The following is a 19,323-nucleotide window of genomic DNA, read 5'->3' as shown; positions in this document are numbered from 1 at the left end:
TAAAGATGGAGAGAGGAGAAGCATCACCTCAGTGAAAAAGTCAAGAGTAGAATCCAGATAAGACACAGAGAGATGCAGCTCTTCTCCACCAGCTTCAACAGGGTGTGAAATTTATACACAGCACAAACACATCTCACTTCATTTCCACAGTCAGCAGTGGGTGAAATGTTTATACATTTAGCTCCATATAGAAAACACAATATTCATTGCTTCTCACAGACAAACTGTTTTAAATGCTGTGAACAGGAAACAGTTTGATGTGTTGGTAAAATCTTCTTATTTCCAATGTGTGAATCACTTTCATCATCTCTCTTGTTGCCCCAAAACAAAGAAGCAGAGTTTAAGACTCAGGAGAAATAATCTCCCAGTCCAATGCAAACTAACCAGCACACACTGTTTCCACTTCTACAATCATCTACTTATTATTGTGCTTTAAAGTTTCAGCCTTCTTACATTTACCTATCACTGAGTCCACTTGTGTCTTATACTGAACACTTGGTGTTCCTCTCCACGGAAGTCTTTAGTAAAAGGCGAAAGACTTGTGCGTTATGAAGAGAAACAAGAGTCAGAACAGGCCTGTCTCAGAGAGCAGCTGAGGACCCTAGTCGTCCCAGTTACCACCGTCGCGGTACGCCTCCCTTGGCTTGCTGCGTGCTAAATCCCAGCCTCCCCTCCCTCTTGTGTTTTTTTCTTGTCTTTTTTCAGAGGCTCTCTCCACTTGTTTTGTGTAGAAACTGTGGTGTCAAGTTTTGTGCAATGTGTCCTAACCCATGTGTGTAGTCTTCCAAGAGAGAGAGTCCATTTGTTTCTGCTTATCTAATATATAATAGCACAAAAAGTAATAATTGATCAAAATCAGTGTTGTTGCTAATCTTTGACATATCCCTGACTGATAATCCCTGCACAAAAAAAATGTACTTTGCATTCATCAAATAGGAAATAATTCATTTTTATTGTAAAGAAATAGCGGAAATATGTAAATAAACTGGCATTTAAAGGGTTAAAATTATGAAAATAAATTCACTTCCCAGACAAACATATGTCCAGTTGCCTTCGATTCAATTTTCTAAGAAATTCACTATTCGCTATGCATGATGAGGACTGGAGTTAATGACCAAAAAACTGTCCCAGAGAGCAGCTGAGGACCCCAGTCGTCCCAGCTACCGCCGTCACAGTATGCCTCCTTTGCCCCCCCCCCACCCCCCACCCCCCTTGTTTTTTTTTCTTGTCTTTTTTCAGAGACTCTCTCCGGTGGTTTCTTGTAGAAACTGTGGTGTCAGGTTTTGTGTAATGTGTCCTAACCCATGTGTGTAGTCTTCCAGGAGAGAGAGTCCATTTCCAAGCCAAAAATAGCTTCAACTCATTGGTGTTCCCCACCAAAGCCTAAAAATAAAGCATACTAGAACAACATCTATCACACATTTCTTCCACAAACAAGCAGCAAAGTCGGACAGGAGAGCTCACACTTCATTTTGTCATGGAAAGGCCACGCCCACTTCCCCAATTCCAATGGGAACACGGGGAATTGTCATGACTAAACACACCACTCGTCTGATCTCTTCCGAGTGTTATAATCATCTGGATTTCTCCACAAATCCAAGCACAAGAAGCCATGAAAAATGAGCTTTTCCACCTAACAAGAATTTTCTGGCCATCCATCATCTGATAAAGGCTGTTACTGAGTCTGATCACTTATAGGTCCATTCCTGTCCAACATTGAGTAAGATGTAAGATGTAAGATGGAAATATTTAAAACAGCTACTTTTTGTGTGTGTGCCCAAACACTTTTTGGCTGAACATCGTGTTCTTGTGTGCTTAAATATCACATCAAGTTAACAAACAAATCATCTGAACAAAACATTTCACTAAATGAACTAAACACTGACATGAACTACTAACATGTATTGACTTACTGAAAACCTTGGAGCTGATCTGGACTTTCCTGTAGTTTCCTCTTGTCCTTGTAACAGCAGTAGCTCCTCCCTTCCTTGTCAATAACTGTGCAGAAATATCTGAGTGCTTCTTTCTTCCTAAATCATGAGCAAGTCCTGTCCAGTCCAACTGTTTCTGCTCCTGTTTGACTTCTGAACTTGTCTCTGGCTGTGTGTCCACTTACTGCAGCCTGTGACATCAGACTGTAGAATGTTGATACATCAAAGGCATCAAAAGACAAACACACACACTAACACACACACATACTGGTACTTATATCTTTGTGAGGACACTCTTACATTTCCTGATTTGAGAGGAATACACTGTGGAGGGTGTGTGGAGGAAAAACAAAGCAGTAGCTCCCTCAGAGAGGATCAATGAATGAGGCCAACTGATTGTTTGTATAATAACCATCTGTGGTTATACACCTGAGAGCAGAATGATAAATGAATGACATCTACTTTGCACCTATGTTGCTGGGACTAAAGATGATGAAAGAATGATGAAGAATTATTTTCTTTCTGGTGAAGAACAGATTGAATATGGAGGCTCCATTGGACATAATAGCTGTTTATCAAAGGGCTGCTGGTGTCATTATTATGTGTTGATTTTTTTAAACATTGGTTTAATAAGAATCTCTCTGCAATGTGAATCCAATTTTGTGGGACGGCTGAGTTACCTCGAAGCATTTCACCACCTGACAACAGCAAAGCTGGAGCCTTTTTTCATCTGTCTGATGATTTAACAAACTGATATTGAAGGGTCACTGCCCTCCAGGATGACCTTTGACCCCATTATAAACTACTAGTGGAGTCAAAGCATCTTCAGCAAGCAGCTGAACTCCTCCTCTGCCTCTCTTTCTTCCCTCTGAGCTCCGCAGGCTGCTGAGCTGTAGGACTCTTCAGACTAACTGCTACAGACGGCTCCACTATGGCTCTGATTTGTCTGCTAAATAAAGCAGTTTGACAGTTGATTTAAACACCATGTACAGTTCAGCAGCTCTGAGGAGAGGAAGTGAATCAGTGTCTCAGTGTCCAGGTAAATGGGAGCTTCACCTTTTTGTCTCTGTGTCTTCTGTGAGCCAGTGGAGGAGTTTCTGTGGATGAAGATGTTAGGTTTTGTTTGAGGGTAGAGAGGACCCAGAGGCAGACCACAGGGTGATGGCTGTTCAAAGTCAATTTAATAAGAACAATCAACACCAAATAAGTCCAAAAAGCAAACAGGTAGTTTTGAAGAGTGGAGGTAGAGCGGCGTGGCTGGCAGATTACTGGCTGGAGGAGCGATCGTGTGATCAGGTGAGTATCTGAAGAAGAGAACAAAGAATGAGGGTCAATAGGGCTGAACACGAGCTTAACACACAAGAGTTTCACTAGAAGACTGTTTGCACAGCGGCGAGAGAGTTACCACTGAAGGTAGACAATCCAGCGTCACAATGAAGCCCTGCTCCGGCTTAAAAAGAGTGATGATGGGAAATGAGCTGCAGGTGTGTCGACCTCCAGCCAGCACGAAACCACGCCTCTCCACTCTAAAAAGAAGGAACCTCCCACAGGAGGCAGAAGGAAAGAAAACACCAAAACACAAGCACACAAAAGGAATAGACCAAACCCCATATACATAACAGAAGATACTGAATGTTAGTTGGAACATCTGCACAGATTATAGTACAATGTGACTCACAGAGAAATACATCAGATCAATGAAGCAGATGCATCATGAAGCAATAAAACTGTCAATTGAATCAATGTCCGTGTTTCAGTATATAGTGTTTTTCTTGTCAGTGAGGTTGTGAATAATGTTCAGTGTTGGTGAAAAGTTTTTCATCTTTCAACAGTAGTTTTCAACATCAGATCTAAAATCTGCAGACTAACACCGAGGCCACACCAGTCGTCTCTGCCTCTTTCCATGGTGCTGACTGAGAGCTTGTTAATGCTTCACTTCACAGTCCACATTGTTTGGAGTTGAGGAAAATCTACAGCAACAGGATTAAAAATAAAGTAGCAACTCTCATAAACCTTCAAATGATTATTTTTTAAACAAATTGTCTTCATCCTGTGTTGCAAATAATAATATGTGTGAACTTCATTATAGAGGCTAATGGGCTCATTGTTGGCTAATTGCAGCAGGTTACTGCCAACACTCCTTCTATCTGTTAGTAGTTGTGTACAGTTCAGCTGCTGCTGTCCTTGGTGCTGAATTCACCAACCCAGCTGAATGGTCCTGAGTGAACAGTGAACACATGAATATCTCTTTGACCAAAAGCAGCTTCAGTTCCTGCAGACAGTCCCTATGAGGAGTAGTAGTTAGTTGAGTGGAGAAGCACTTTTATTTGTGGAGCATCTATCAAATCAGTCCAGAGTGAGTCCTCAGGGTCTAAAAGATCTCACAGCTTCTTCTCTCAGTCAACACAGCCTCAGATTCACCAACATTAGCTTGACACACTGACATCCAAAGGTTTGCTGGAGGACAGAAACACTGTGGGCTGGAAATGAATTATGAAACAAGGCTCTTAGAGGTCCTCAATTCCTCAAAGGGCAAATCTTAATCTTAATCCTCTAACCTTACTCCTGTAAGAAATTGGCCTGATTTGACCTGATGTGGCCATTTTAATAGTGATGATGATGTCATTACTGCTATGGACTTTCAGGAGGTCCAAGAAGCCATCTTCTACAAAGAAATTTTCTTTATGCTCCACAACCATTGGACTAAATGGGCAGATGTAGGAAGGGACTATGCTGAAAGTAAATGTCCTAGGTTTTCTAAAATCGACTCCTTCTACCTTAGACCAAAGATTTACCAATGACCCTCTGTATGTACAGAAAAGTTTTCAAATAAGTTACAATGATTGGTAATAACTTCCAACTGTCAATGTATATATCACCATGAACACAAAACTTTCATTTTGGTTTCAAAAGGGAACATATTGTTTGGGATGTAGTGAACTTTACTGGGGCCACAGGAGACAAGGAGGCGTGGCTTCCAAAACCACAGTGCAAGCTTTCCAAACAAATATGCCAGAAGGTGAGTGGGCTGGAAATGTGACATCTAAAATCAATATACTCCTCGTTCTAACAGATAGTGTTTTCCATTGTGGAGGTGTACTCACATTAAGCCATGCTGTGAACAGCCACTATCACTAAAGCTGTGCTGGAACGCTGCAAGTGTTTCTTCCACTTTACTGCACAGCAAACTGATTTGTTCATCTGAACCACTAATAAAGTGATGCTAACTCACTGAGAAACACATTTCATTTTCTTACAACCTTTTTGTAGTTTAAAAGAAACAGCAAAAAGTTTGCTTTGCATTAGTAGTAACATAACAGCTGTGATGTGGCTGAAAACGATCAGTAAACAGTGAAATAAGGCTGATATCTGAAAGTCCAAACTGGAACAGAGGAGTGAAAGTAAACCCCAGATCACAGAGGTTCAGGTAGAAGCTGCAAAAGTCTTGAGAGCTGAAAACAGAGAATTAAGAATAGAGCTTTCTCTCTAGTCTACAGCATAGACACACAGGAGTGTAGTGACTGCAGACACAGCTAAAGGGAGGAGAATGTCATAGGTTGGCAATGGTCAGCCCTGCTACCAAGCAGGACCAACACAGTGCAATGCGGCACAGCTACCCTGCTAACTCCTGTGAGGCTGTAATGGAAATGCATGCCATCACAGCTTATGTGCTAATGGAAAAAGCCCATAATATGCTACTTTTCAGGGCACCTCTGTAACAACCTTAAGCTTCTGAACATCTACCACAACATCCCTAATTCAGTTTCCACTGGAAACATTGATGCCTCTGCCTCCACCTGATTTCCTGTCATCTCTCTACTGTCCATAATAAAGGCATAAAAAACCCAAATCACTTAAAGATATACTCACATTCCCATTTCCACATTCAAAGCACTGGTGTTTGATCCACAGTCCTATTTCTGTGTAAATAGTAATTCCAAAATTCATCAGCATTGTTAAACAAGATCAAGTGAGTATCTTCAAATGTTTGTCTTTTAGTGCAGAATTTCCTCTCTGTGTTTCCATCTCTCCACCACAGCTTTGCAAGGAAACATTAGGTGTAGAAACACAAAGAGGGGAATATTGGACTAAAAATACCTGGAAGATAGAAACTTGATCTACTCAGACTGTTGAAGCCTCATGTTTGCTTCTTTTCAACTCTGGAAGTCAACTTTTCCACAGAACAGGGACTGTGGATTTTATGCTCCATCATTTCCATTAGAATTTCTTTAGAAAGGATCTTGTTGCAGACAGTACAGACTTCCTAGAAATCCTTTCCTTTAACACAAACTACAGTGCATCACACCAAAACAAAGTTAAGAAGTTGAGCAATCATGAGAATATCTCACAGTCATGATCAGCATTAAAAAAAAAATCTAACATGTACTGACTTACTGAAAACCTTGGAGGTGATCTGGACTTTCCTGTAGTTTCTTCTTGTCCTTGTAACAGCAGTAGCTCCTCCCTTCCTTGTCAATAATTGTGCAGAAATATCTGAGTGCTCCTGTTTGACTTCTGTGTGTCCACTTACTGCAGCCTGTGACATCAGGCTGTAGAATGTTGATACATCAAAGGCATCAAAGGACAAACTCTCTCTCTCTCTCTCTCTCTCTCTCTCTCTCTCTCTCTCTCTCTCTCTCAAACACACACACACACACACACTCTCTCTCTCTCCAAATTCAAACCTGCTCCAGTGTTTTAGCCTGAAGGTTTGTCAGTAAAATATGTGCATCCAATACCTACTACCAGTCCTACCAGTCTGCCAACACAGAGACTCATCTGTCAGCTACAACACAAGGTGAACACTGCTGGGTTCTGTTGTCAGGGAACAGTGAAAGTGATGAACCTAATTACTCAAAATCACATCAACATTTTATTTCTAGAACTTGCATCTCCCACAAAGATTTCCTGACACTGAGACCCAAGCAGAGCTGCTGGTTCTTCCTGTTAGGATTCTCCTCCATGTTTGTGTGGAACAACAGAGGAAATGTATCTGTAAAGAAAGTCTGTGTCCTGCCATTATCATCTGAGCAGCAGCCCTCTGCATACACTTCTCTCATCATTGTAGAAACAAAGAATAACAAACCCACTAAATGTTGCTGAAGATAGTCGAGGATCTTTGGCTGAATCTGTTTCCCTTGTTCTTTTTTCTTCTGAAGGTCATTGGCAGCACTTACCTGAAAGAAAACAGAAAAGAAATCAAATGTTTCATTGACTTGTGCTTTACTGCATCATCAAAACATTTGTTATCAGCTCTCACACAATTCACCTTTGTTCATTGTAAAATTTATCACTATTTTGTTTTTACTTTTTCAACAGCAAGACGACGTCTTCATCTCCTGCACTGAAACATTTGAATCAGTTATTTCCAGATCCTGATCTTCATCTTTGAGTCTGGAATACTTTAGTAATGGATGAGAACACAATTTATTTTCAATAATGTTTATAAAACGACAGCTAGAGTGAGAAAATTGTTGAATGTCAGTGATCTGAACTCAGGCTGGTAGTCGAGTTATTACAGGCAGTGTATTCATTTCACAGTTCAGACTCCACAGACATCAGACACAGACAGAGCCATTAGACTGATGGAGGCATTTCATCACAAAGTATTAGAGCCATACAGAAGCTTTGTTTACTGTGTCTGCAGGTTGTTACAGCTGTGTATCAGTCACCCACACCTGAAACACACTGAAGACTTTAAACTGAATTTCTTAAACCTTTCTGAGGCTGAACTCAATCATGCCAAAGAACTGACTCATCAACTGATCAATAGAGGAACATTGCATTACATTACATTTCAAAACAGTAGCAACACAAACACAACAGTGTGTTTTCACTGGAGAGTGGATTCTCCTGAACTGAGTACTGAAGACTGAGTCACTGAGGGACACAGGCAGAGAGAGAGTCAGTTTTATAACATGTGGTCAGACATAGACTCAGACTCAACATGGATGAATCAGCTTCACCTCACACACACTTCAAGAAAATAATATATAACATACAGCAGCTTTAAAACAACAGCAATAAATTATGGCAACAAATCTGATTTAAATAATGAAACTTCTGTTTTGCCATAATAAGACAAATTGCATATGAATACAAACTGTACCAGGCCTGCAGAACAAATGGCAGCCAAACCTTCAGGGAATCAGCATGAGCACCAAACTGAGAAATGAATTCTAATTCACAGCGTCCATGAAACCAAAACCGTGATCAAATACTTTCTTCAAACACTTTTTCCACAGCAGTGTCTTCTGTCACTCCAGCTAAAAAAGCTACACAAACATTAGCATGATCTATTGATGGGTGAGAGGTGACGGTGGACATATGTGTCCCTGGCTTGTCCTGATGGAGGAGAAGTTCACTGTACAATGCACAGACACAGAGCAAATGATTTCATGTGATCTGTGTATGTTGAAGTTAATTATGGAACTAATCTACTGAAAAAGAGAAAAGCACACAGACTTTTGTTTTACAGCAGGTTTCATATGATGCAGATTATATTAGACTATAAAATAAGAGAAAAGCATCCAGAGAAAAAGCAGCATGTTTCCTGAACATGTTCAGAGAATTTCTCATCATACTGAAAAGTTGGCAGTTTTCCAAAGTGAGAGCCCAATGGAGGATGAAAGTAAAGCAGAAGAATCTGAAGTAACAAGGTCTTTAACGTGGCCTGAGTGCTGCAGTCTGTCTGTACATAACAAAAGCTGAAGCACACTTTCTACATCACTCTATGCCTTTAACATTACATTTTATTTTACAAACAACTTTTTCTCCATGATGAACTATTGTGTTTGTGCAGCCTGCACAAGAAGGAGTGACAGTAAAATCCATCCAAGTGTTGGATAGAGAATAAGAGTACACCCTTATGTCAAAAAGGTGATTTATGACCCTGATTTATGACCCTAACCCCCCCCTCAACCCCCCACCACGTGGCATAAGCCCCGCCCCTTAATGACGTCACTTCCTAGCCCCTCCTCTGTGACATCACTTCCTAGTCCCTCCTCTATGACATCACTTCCTAGACCCTCCCACTGTATCCCCCCACCCCTGTATGACATCACTTCCTAGCCCCTCCCACTGTATCCCCCATTCATCCTACCCCCCCTTCATTGTTTTTCATTGAAACATATATAAACAAATATAAATTAGGGGTCTTTGATGTGAACATTTGGGTGTGCTTGTTGTGAACATTTGGGGTGTGCTTGTTGTGAACATTTGGGGTGTGCTTGATGTGAACATTTGGCTGTGCTTGTTGTGAACATTTGTGTGTGTGCTGGTTGTGAACATTGGCTGCTTTCTCCCTGTGCTGTGGAAAGAGTTTCAGATCAAAGGGGGCAATATGCAATGTTGTAGACTCTATGGCGTCTCGTGACGATGCATTTGTTGATTCGAGCGTGTCACAAAGGTGAGAAATAATGTCTCCTTCCTCCGTTTGCTACCCCCCGTTTGCTTCCGACGCTCCTATCCCTGGGAAAACCCCTCCCCGCATCATCACACCTCTCCAATTTCAGCAGAGCGCTTATATAGGTTCCGACAGACGTTAAGAGTTGCATACGAAGCGGTATAGCAGTCATCATGGCCGGAAAAATAAAGTGTGACAACGAGCGCAGAGCTGTTTTCTCTGTTCCAGAGGGAGATCGATATGGTGAGAGTCTGCGACGAAAGACCAGACAGGCGACCCGCAAGACAAACGGTGTGATCCGTGAAGAAACAGTGATAGAAGACGCCGTAAGGCAGTCTCAGCAAAAGACGCCCGTTGTATCCGGTGCGATGATTAGTGAGACGCCTGTAAACATCTACGAAGACATGCCTTCAACACCGAATGCTCCAAAGAAAACAACAATGTATCTGCGACGACTGCAGATGCCTGCTGCTGCTTCTCTGAAAAAAGAATGGTCTTTAGAGCCCTATGGACTGTGTGGATGGTGGGGTTATGTGTTCAAGTACGAAACAGGGGAGCTGTGGATGTATCAGCGGGATCAGGATGAAGCTTTGGATGCTCTGTCCAATATAGCTACACTGACTTCAGTCGATTGGAGTATGATGAAACTCTTGCTAGCCCGTCGACGCATCGAGAAGCCTGCTGTCCGTGATTCCCCTGCATCGGCTGGCCGAGACAGCTTGCAGCCTCTCCCCACTGATGCGGAGCTTGCACAGAAAAAGATCATTTTCCGCACTGACTTTCTCTCCTGTTTCATCTTGCACTGCTTTGCGAAGTCGTTCTACTCCACCAAAGCTGCCTGGATTAGCCGGGTTGTAATAAACTCTTTTCATAACCAAAGTCTCCCCCATACCTCCCTTCTTCCCCTTCTAATGTTGAAATGAAGGAGCAATGAGACAAGAGCACTTTTTGTTGTTTTATTTCACAGCACACATGGTTTAAAAATGAAATACTATGTTTTAGAGAAATAACAAATTTCACAGCACACATGATTTAAAAAAATGAAATACAATGTTTTAGAGAAATTTTCACAAAGGGGGAAAAAAAATATTAACGGTCATTCCAGTATTCAGAGACTGCTTGCAGTTGTCCCATTTTCACCGCGTCCTCTCCGACCAAGTCATCGTACATCTGACTGATGCTATCGTTGATTTTCCTGTCGAACCCTGCCAGGAGACAGGTGTCTAAGCTCTGCCTCAACAGCTTCTGGGGTAAGTTTGCACAAAGAACAAACATGACAAAAACTGAGATTGTCAGTGACCCGGAGCAGTTTTTCCGCTTCATGTTTTCAGGACAGTATCATGTCAAGTACTTTGCCTTCCTCAGCGACAAAACCGCTATGGTTCAGTGGAAATACCACGAACGATGCGTTGTACCCCCCGGCAGATCCAATAATGTTTTCATCGCTGCCTTCACCACCGCCTACGCCCGTCTCAAGCTGTACGGGTATCTGGAGCAGTTAGGAGACAGGGTCCTCTACACCGACACCGACAGCGTGATTTATTCGGTGAAAGAGGGCGAGTCCCCCTTGGAACTGGGTCACTATCTGGGGGACTTGACGGATGAGCTGGGAGGTGACAGTATTCAAGAATACGCCGCCGCTGGTCCCAAAAGTTACGCCTACCAAACTAGAAATAGTAAAAAGGTAGTGATGCGTGTCAAGGGTATCACTCAGACCCGAGAGTGCAGCGAGCGAGTAAACTTTGATACTGTGAAAGAGCTGGTGGAGGGTTATTTGGACGAGTCTAGGGAGAGGAAGGGGGTGATTCACATCCCTCAGCAAAACATCGCTAGGGATAAAAAGAGACTGCTGCTGAAAAATTCGGCATTCCACAAAAAGTTCAGAGTGGTGTATGACAAAAGACGTTTGTTTAGCGACGGTACAAGTCTGCCTTTCGGCTATTGATCATATCACCATGTCTGTGATGGAAGAAATCAACTTTGACCCCAGACTTACTGCACCTTTTTCATGTCTGGTGGTGGGACCCAGCGGGTGTGGAAAAACCCATTTTGTAAAAAGTGTATTAGAAAATTTAAAAGATGTTGTAAATATTGTACCGGAAAATGTTGTGTGGATTTATACTTCTTTTCAATCAATGTATGCTGAGTTGCAAAAGACAAATAAAAGTATTAAATTTGTTGAAGGTCTGCCTGAATCTTTTGAAGACGACAACCTGTTTCCTCCCGAGCAGAGCCACCTGATTATTCTGGACGATGTTATTTTTCAGGCCTCTGACCATCCTGAAGTGGTTAGAATTTTCACACAATACAGACATCATAGACGTATGAGCGTCATGATGCTCACTCAAAATGTATTTCATCGAGGCAAATACAGCCGCACCATCAGTCTAAACAGTAATTATATGGTGCTCTTTAAAAATCCTCGGGATAAATTACAGGTGAATGTATTAGCTCATCAGATCTTTCCTTCCCAAAAAGCCTTTTTTCTGGAAAGTTTTGAAGACGCTGTCAAAGACCCTCACGGGTATTTAATCGTCGACCTCACGCCAACCTGCCCAGAACGGTACAGACTGAGGACCGGGATACTTCCAGGTCAGTGGCCGACGGTTTATGTTCCAAAACCCAGATAAATTTCTCCTCCTCTTCATCATGTCGGTGCTTATAAAAAGGAACGGTCCCTTACTCAAAGCTCTGTACCTGGCTACGCCTCAGAAACGTCGAGATATTCTTGCTCACTCCTCGCCGGACTTTCTCAACGCCTTGTGTGAGATTGCAGTCAATCTTTTGAAAGGCAACATTCCCCTCTCATCTCAGCAATACACGAAACTAAAGAGACAGAAAAAAATTATCAGACTGCTGGCAGACAGAAAAGTGGGTTTGAATCGCAAAAAGCAAGTGTTGAAGAAGCAGACGGGCGGATTTCTTTTACCCCTACTTTCAGCCGCTATACCTATCATCGGAAACCTTGTAGGAGGACTTATTAGAAAATAAAATGTCTCTGAAGACAAGCCAGAAAATGTTTCTCCTCTCACCCCAGCAGTTGAACCGCCTGACCCGTCCTGAATCTTCTTCTATCAGACAGACGGCCCAAGATGATTTGGATGTTCAAATGAGAGAGATTTTAAATGAACCCGGATTGAGTTCCTATGAAAAAATTAAAAAATACAATGCGCTCCTGCAAAGATACCTCGCTCTAATCAAGCAGGGTCACAAAGAGGAACATCTAGTGACTTTGTCTTTGCATCGTGACCCGTCGAGAGAGGTGGTTGAAGGAGTTCCCGCAACAGAGGACACGATGGCAGCGCCGTCGTCCGTGTCTCAAAAGGATTCAAGTGAGACGGAGCAGGATTTAGATGAAACGGCTAATGAGATATTAAAAAATCTTCCTCCTCGCGATCGCAGAAATGCCGAGTATGTGATGAAGAAATTATCCGAGGGTGAGGGGGGCTGGACTTCAAAAGGGGAATTTGTTTATAAAGGGAAGACCGTGAAAGGGTCTCACCTGATTGATTTATTTAAAAACCTTTCTTATAAAAAAAGGGCGCAAACCGTGCCACCGGCTGGTTGGACGAGTTTCTTGAGTGTTCTGAATGATCTTAATGTCCCATTATCTGTCGTGAATAACCCTCAAGCACGTGAACAGTTTCGTCGTCTCAAAACCAACGACTTGCCCGATCTTTGGGAGGGAGCCGAAGAGCAAGAAGAGAAAAAAAAAAGAAGAAGAAAAGTTAACCTATCTCCTCGATGGATTACACCGTCGGAAGAAGATAAAAAAAGACTGAAAAAACCTTCTGGATGGATCGACTTTTCCCCATAAATGTAACAAATGACTCATACTCTGTCCTTTTTCTCAATAAAATCTTTATTCATAAACATGTCTACGGTACATTTTTTTAGCATGCATTTTACAAGGATAAATGGCGGGAGAAATAACAGGATCATCTGTAGCAATCTTTAAACATTTGTAAAGAACAAGTCAGGTGGGTAAAAGAGTCACACGGTGTAGACTTTTGGATACAACGCAGGTATTTTTTCACAAAGTCAGTTACAGTCATGTCATTTTTGGATGCGTCCTGATGGTACAAAGATAGCGTGCGCTGATACGATAATCCGCAGGCGCGTTGGCAGAGATAATAAACACAGTGATGGCCGCAGGTGGTGGACAGTGGGTGTTGAAGCTGTCGATTGTGGTACAATATCTTTGTAGAACGGTCTTCCAAAAACTGCATGATGGTTGAAGGGTAATGAGCAAAGCTAGGGGGCAAACCATAAGAGTCAAAAAAGGTGGCTACGCCATTTTCTTCCAGAGTCAAAGCCAGCCAGTGCTCTCCAGGCATGTGAGATGGGTGTGTGTTGACGATAAAGTACGCGGGGGTTCTGAACGATAAAGTCAGCAAGGGGAGCTGATCCGAGGCCCACACGCCGCAAAACACATCCCCCAGCAGATGATGCAAAAGATTTTCCAGCTGATGGTTATCCATTTTTTAGTTAATAATAATCCACCAGCACCTGCCGTTTTGAGTTGATTTCCAAAATGGAATCGTAACAGGCGTACACAATCAGAGTGGTAGTGTGAGGCAGGGGAACTCTGAATCTCATCTCCAGTCTTAGATTCCCGTTGGAAATGGGGGACAAAGCGTCGTTGTCTTCTCCCGGGTTGAGATTGAATACAAACAAAGAGTAACCGTCGTTAAATTCTCGACGATCGATGCTCAGAGGCAAATCTTTGAGATGTCTCCCTGTGGCCATGAACATGTTGTAAAATTCTCTGACCGACATCCCTTCGTTAAATCTTGGTTGGAAAGCTTTGGCGGGGACCTGTTTGCCGTTCTGACAGAGGGCCAGATATTCCACGTCGTTGTGGATAAAATTGAAGGGCGACAGCTCTCTCGAGCCTGTGAAGGCTTCGTGGTTTACCATGCCCAAAACCACGTATTTGGGCATAGCCCCGAGAAAGAGATTCTCCTGATTACATACCCTGGAATTCTCGGGAATGGAGTAGGTTTTCACATTGATGCGTGACAAGGGGTAGAGCGCGTTACCCTTCAGTAAAGCCGCTGCGTGACCTAAGCGTACGGCCGGGGAAACGGTGACTTTTTTGACAAACAGAGAGGCCCCTAATATTTTCAAACGAAAATTGGAGTTGCGGGGTCCCATCAAGCAGAAAGAGTCACTGGAGCGGTTTAGTTTAATTCTCATATCCACGTTGTTCAAAAGGAGCCTCTCGCAGAAAAAGAGGTCGCCGTGGAGAGGACCCATCAGGTGTACTTCTCTAGAATTGGCCGTGTAGGAGGCTCTCTCATTCAGCCCTCTGTTAGGCCCATTATTGATCACTATAGAGTCCATGGCTCCCGCCGTATCTTTGTAAAAAAGACCCGCGCTAAATTGGCTCTTGAGCGTGTCTCCTGAAAAGTTGAGCAGAGTTTCAATGACGGCTCTGTAAGGGTGTGTGGCGCTAGACTGAGAAATCAGTCGATCCCCCAGAGTCACGTCGCATTGGCTGAACATTGTATTCAGAGGATAATTCACAAGGCCCACCGGCGCATCATTCGCCAGGTCGGTACCGTCGCCGTTGGTAATTTTCACGCGCACGTGTAACAAAGTATCGTTGAGATCCAAATACTTTTCACCATCGCCTGGAATAAAAAACTCAATGGGGCCCCCGTCGGTGATGGCGGAGAGAGGTGAAATTTCCGTGTACATCTTATCTTCAACAGACAGCTGAGTCATAGGGGCTGAAAATAAATCCAGTTCCGCTAGAGTGCATTCGGGAGATTTATGATGTAAAAGAGCCATTTTCCTTAGAGTTTAAAAGATGTCAGACTTTCTGGTAGACTTCCTTCCCTTACGCTTGCTTCTACCGAGTGAGTTTGTCTTTGAACCCTCACGTGCTTTTTTACTCGCCTTGAAAACACGTTCTCCAGGCGGTCTCTTTTTCAATCTGCGCGATAACACTAAAATACCGCCGGATCCCTCTTGCTTCTCGTGACCGTTTAATTTCCCTGCTGCATGGCTGATCACATCCGATGCGATGTGACTAGCGGCCGATTTAAGATGAGGTTTAGCGATGGCAAAACCTCTTTTGAGCAGAGGGGACACGAAACGAAATAATTTGGAAAATATAGAACCTATACCGCGACCGTACATGACGGGTGCTCCGTAAAACCCTGGTAAGGCACCCCCGACTTGGCTTTCATAATAGCCGACAAAGCGTTGAGGATCTTCTCTCCAGCGTATCTGAGCCATGGCTTTTGTCTCGAAGCAGACCGTAACCGTTGACCGTCCGATAGATACTGAACAAGGGCCTTATCAGGCGTCGTAGTTATATAGAGACGGTGTTCAACGTCGAAAGTTAGCCGGTTTAAAGTGTAGCTTGACGATGGTCTTGCCGTAAACAAAGTTTACGTGTTTGTCGCGATCCGTTTTGATCTCGATGTGGATATTTTTGATGTACTTTTTTGACACGGGTACGTAATGTACAGTATGATATCTGATGCTCACCGTTTCACCAAAATGCCCTTTGACGTTGACCACTCCCAAAAGCGGGGAGTAACTATCGCCCACCGTTTGATACTGAACGAGGTCCGTGTAAACGTACAAGCTATTGAGCCCTGCGTCGAGATCAGCGGGGTAGGTGGCGGTACGGTTAGGTCCGAGAGTCCACCATTCCTCCGGTTTTAGGCCTAGCATGTAACCCAAGCGAGTGGGGACGAGGATTCTGTGCCGACCGTCTCCTTCGAAGTCAAAGCGTTTGGTCACGTTGTTGAAAGAAATGTTGGCGCTGGGGATGTGCTTTTTTAATGGCGGGACTATATGATCCAGGAGTTCTTTTGGACTGTCATAATATCCTCCCTTACCAAATATCACGTTTGCCATCGACCCTACTCCGTCAGGCGGTTGACCTTCTTTCGGTTTTGACAATACAAAATAAGACCCGGCCGGAGATAAGTTATACCAGGTGTGGGGGTAAACAATTTCACAGAGACCTACGACCCAGTCTCCACTCAGTTCGATGGGTTTAGCCAGATCCGTCGTGTAACTAGAACTGGTGTTATTTTTAAACATTTCCATGCTAGCATTGGAAGGCAGAGTAACGTAAAACCCATCTTGGTTTGAAGAGTCCATACCGAACCAGTGACTAGGGAACGAATAATGAAAGCCTGTGATACAGGCAGGTTTAAATGTCTTTCAGATCCGAGGCTTTGACCCAACTGTTGAATTTCTCAGGCCAGTTTTTCCAACGTACTAAAACCTGTTTTACACCCCTGACGGTACGTCGTTTCAAAATTTCTTCCACTTGGTACGTTCTGTCTTTAGTCATTTTTACTTTCTGCAACTCTGCTTCATAAAACGATCCCTGGATAGGTTCACCATCATAATCTTTGAGTCTGTATACGGGAGGAGTGCGAGGTAGGCGGTCTGACACCGTAAATACTTCATCTGTGAAACTTTGTTCATATTTTTTATCAAACCTCCCTCGTAGTTTGGATATTCTGACCAGTTCCCCCTTCTTAAACTTCATCTTTGGCGCCTCTCGGTGTCGAGAGGGAAATGTGCCGTACAGATTTTGAAACACTTGGGAGATGTTCTCTGAGGCCACCTGCATAGGAGTCATTTTAATACTGCTATGGTAGCTGTTGTTGTAGCTGTCGACCAAATGTTGTAAGACATCGAGGTATCGACGAGTGTTGTTGGCTGTAAAATATCTCCACATTCTAGTTTTTAGCGTACGGTTAAATCTTTCAATCACAGAGGCCTTCAGGTCGCTGGCTGTAGCAAAATGTACTATGCTATGCTTCTTCATCAGCGCCTCAAACTTTTGGTTGAAAAATTCTTTACCCGCATCTGTCTGGAGCTTTTCTGGTATCTGACTATCTTGGAAAATAGATTCAAAGGCAGACACTACCGCATCAGCCGTCTTTTTCTTTAACGCACGGACATAGGCCTTTTTGGAAAATACATCGATGACGGTTAATAAATACTTGTACCCATCGTTATGTTCGGACAGAGCCTGCATGTCACACAGGTCAGCTTGAAATTGGTTTAAAGGCCGGGGGACAAACACTCTGTTTCTGGGAAAATGTATTCTGACGGGCTTGTGTAGAGTGTAAGCATCTTGCTCTGATAAAAAATCTCTGACATTTTCCGCACTGACTTTCTCTCCTGTTTCATCTTGCACTGCTTTGCGAAGTCGTTCTACTCCACCAAAGCTGCCTGGATTAGCAGGGTTGTAATAAACTCTTTTCATAACCACAGTCTCCCCCATACCTCCCTTCTTCCCCTTCTAATGTTGAAATGAAGGAGCAATGAGACAAGAGCACTTTTTGTTGTTTTATTTCACAGCACACATGGTTTAAAAATGAAATACTATGTTTTAGAGAAATAACAAATTTCACAGCACACATGATTTTAAAAAATGAAATACAATGTTTTAGAGAAATTTTCACAAAGGGGGAAAAAAATATTAACGGTCATTCCAGTATTCAGAGACTGCTTGCAGTTGTCCCATTTTCACCGCGTCCTCTCCGACCAAGTCATCGTACATCTGACTGATGCTATCGTTGATTTTCCTGACCTCTTTCAGTTCGTATAAAAGGGTCTCTACCACACATCTGACTCTCTCGTCCCCGACTCGGATGTTACGCAGGGTCAGTAGACGCTGGATGGAAGGAATCAATCTGGGAGTACAAAGTCTCCTCATCAGTCCGTAGTAGTTGCTCTGGTAAAAACCTTCTTCGAGTACTTCTAGACATAAGTGTTGGGTCTGGCTAGGATGGTTGACCAGACACCCGTAGCAGTTGTCACGGAGGAACTTGTGAAGAATCAGGTTGAGCAGATGGTACAAGCCGGATTTTACAGTCTCAATGAACGTTGATGAGATCCAACCATCGACTTCGTCAGTTGAAGAAGGGGTCAAGGAGTCGTTGGCGTCCCCCGTGTCTGAGGCGGCGGCGGGGGATGAGGGTGGTGGCGGAGGCGGTTGTGGTGAGGATGGTGGCGGAGGTGGTTGTGGTGAGGACGGTTGTGAAGCCGGGACTGAGACCTCCTCCGTGTATGAGCCAGGTGGTAAGGTCTTTAGAAAGGCACAAAGCTTGGCGACCTCGATGCTGCCGGTCCGTTGGAATTCAAGCAGATCCCTCTGGATCTGCTCATGGTTGGTTGAGTTCACGAACCCTCCTTTTAAACAGCAGGCCTCGTCGTGTTCCATCTTGTCAGCAAATGTATCTTTTTGTCTTTTCCAAGTCTCTTTTATAGCGTTTAAGGAGGTGTGATGTAGGAGGACGTTGCAGATAGGCGGGGCTTGGCTAGAAGCACAAGGATTTTTTCACCAGTAAAGCATCCCTCCAGTTGCGACAGCTACAGAAAAGACTAGCGATATTTCCTTCTGCTTGATTCATCATTTCATGCCAGACATGAAATGGCAGGGCTAATAATGTGCGGAATACACCGCAGTCTGAATTGAAATACTCCAAGACAAGGAGCTCCTCACTAGCAGGATCCTCAGACGTCCGCAGGCTGACCCGGAGGAACCATCGACCGCAGGGTGTAGTTTTGGACAGCCAAACAGCGCTGAAAATGATCTTTTTCTGTGCAAGCTCCGCATCAGTGGGGAGAGGCTGCAAGCTGTCTCGGCCAGCCGATGCAGGGGAATCACGGACAGCAGGCTTCTCGATGCGTCGACGGGCTAGCAAGAGTTTCATCATACTCCAATCGACTGAAGTCAGTGTAGCTATATTGGACAGAGCATCCAAAGCTTCATCCTGATTCCGCTGATACATCCACAGCTCCCCTGTTTCGTACTTGAACACATAACCCCACCATCCACACAGTCCATAGGGCTCTAAAGACCATTCTTTTTTCAGAGAAGCAGCAGCAGGCATCTGCAGTCGTCGCAGATACATTGTTGTTTTCTTTGGAGCATTCGGTGTTGAAGGCATGTCTTCGTAGATGTTTACAGGCGTCTCACTAATCATCGCACCGGATACA

General features: G+C 43.6%; 1 protein-coding gene and 1 pseudogene across 1 annotated transcript; both read right to left on the bottom strand.

The window, feature by feature from the left end:
* Positions 1 to 480: 480 nt before the first annotated feature.
* Positions 481 to 568, bottom strand: LOC121182757 (annotated as a pseudogene).
* A 13,256-nt stretch (positions 569 to 13,824) lies between these two features.
* Positions 13,825 to 15,066, bottom strand: LOC121182598 (uncharacterized protein F54H12.2-like). The gene has a single exon (XM_041039192.1). The coding sequence runs from the start codon at positions 15,064 to 15,066 to the stop codon at positions 13,825 to 13,827; it is 1,242 nt and encodes a 413-aa protein (XP_040895126.1).
* Between the last annotated feature and the right edge of the window lie 4,257 nt (positions 15,067 to 19,323).

Source organism: Toxotes jaculatrix, chromosome 5 (assembly GCF_017976425.1).
Source record: "Toxotes jaculatrix isolate fToxJac2 chromosome 5, fToxJac2.pri, whole genome shotgun sequence".
Classification (NCBI taxonomy): Eukaryota; Metazoa; Chordata; class Actinopteri; family Toxotidae; genus Toxotes; species Toxotes jaculatrix.
This window is presented reverse-complemented; position numbering and strand designations above follow the sequence as displayed.

Bases quoted from the DNA above. Each gene is read 5' to 3' on its own strand.
- LOC121182598 (XM_041039192.1), bottom strand. From the start codon at position 15,066: ATGACTCAGCTGTCTGTTGAAGATAAGATGTACACGGAAATTTCACCT.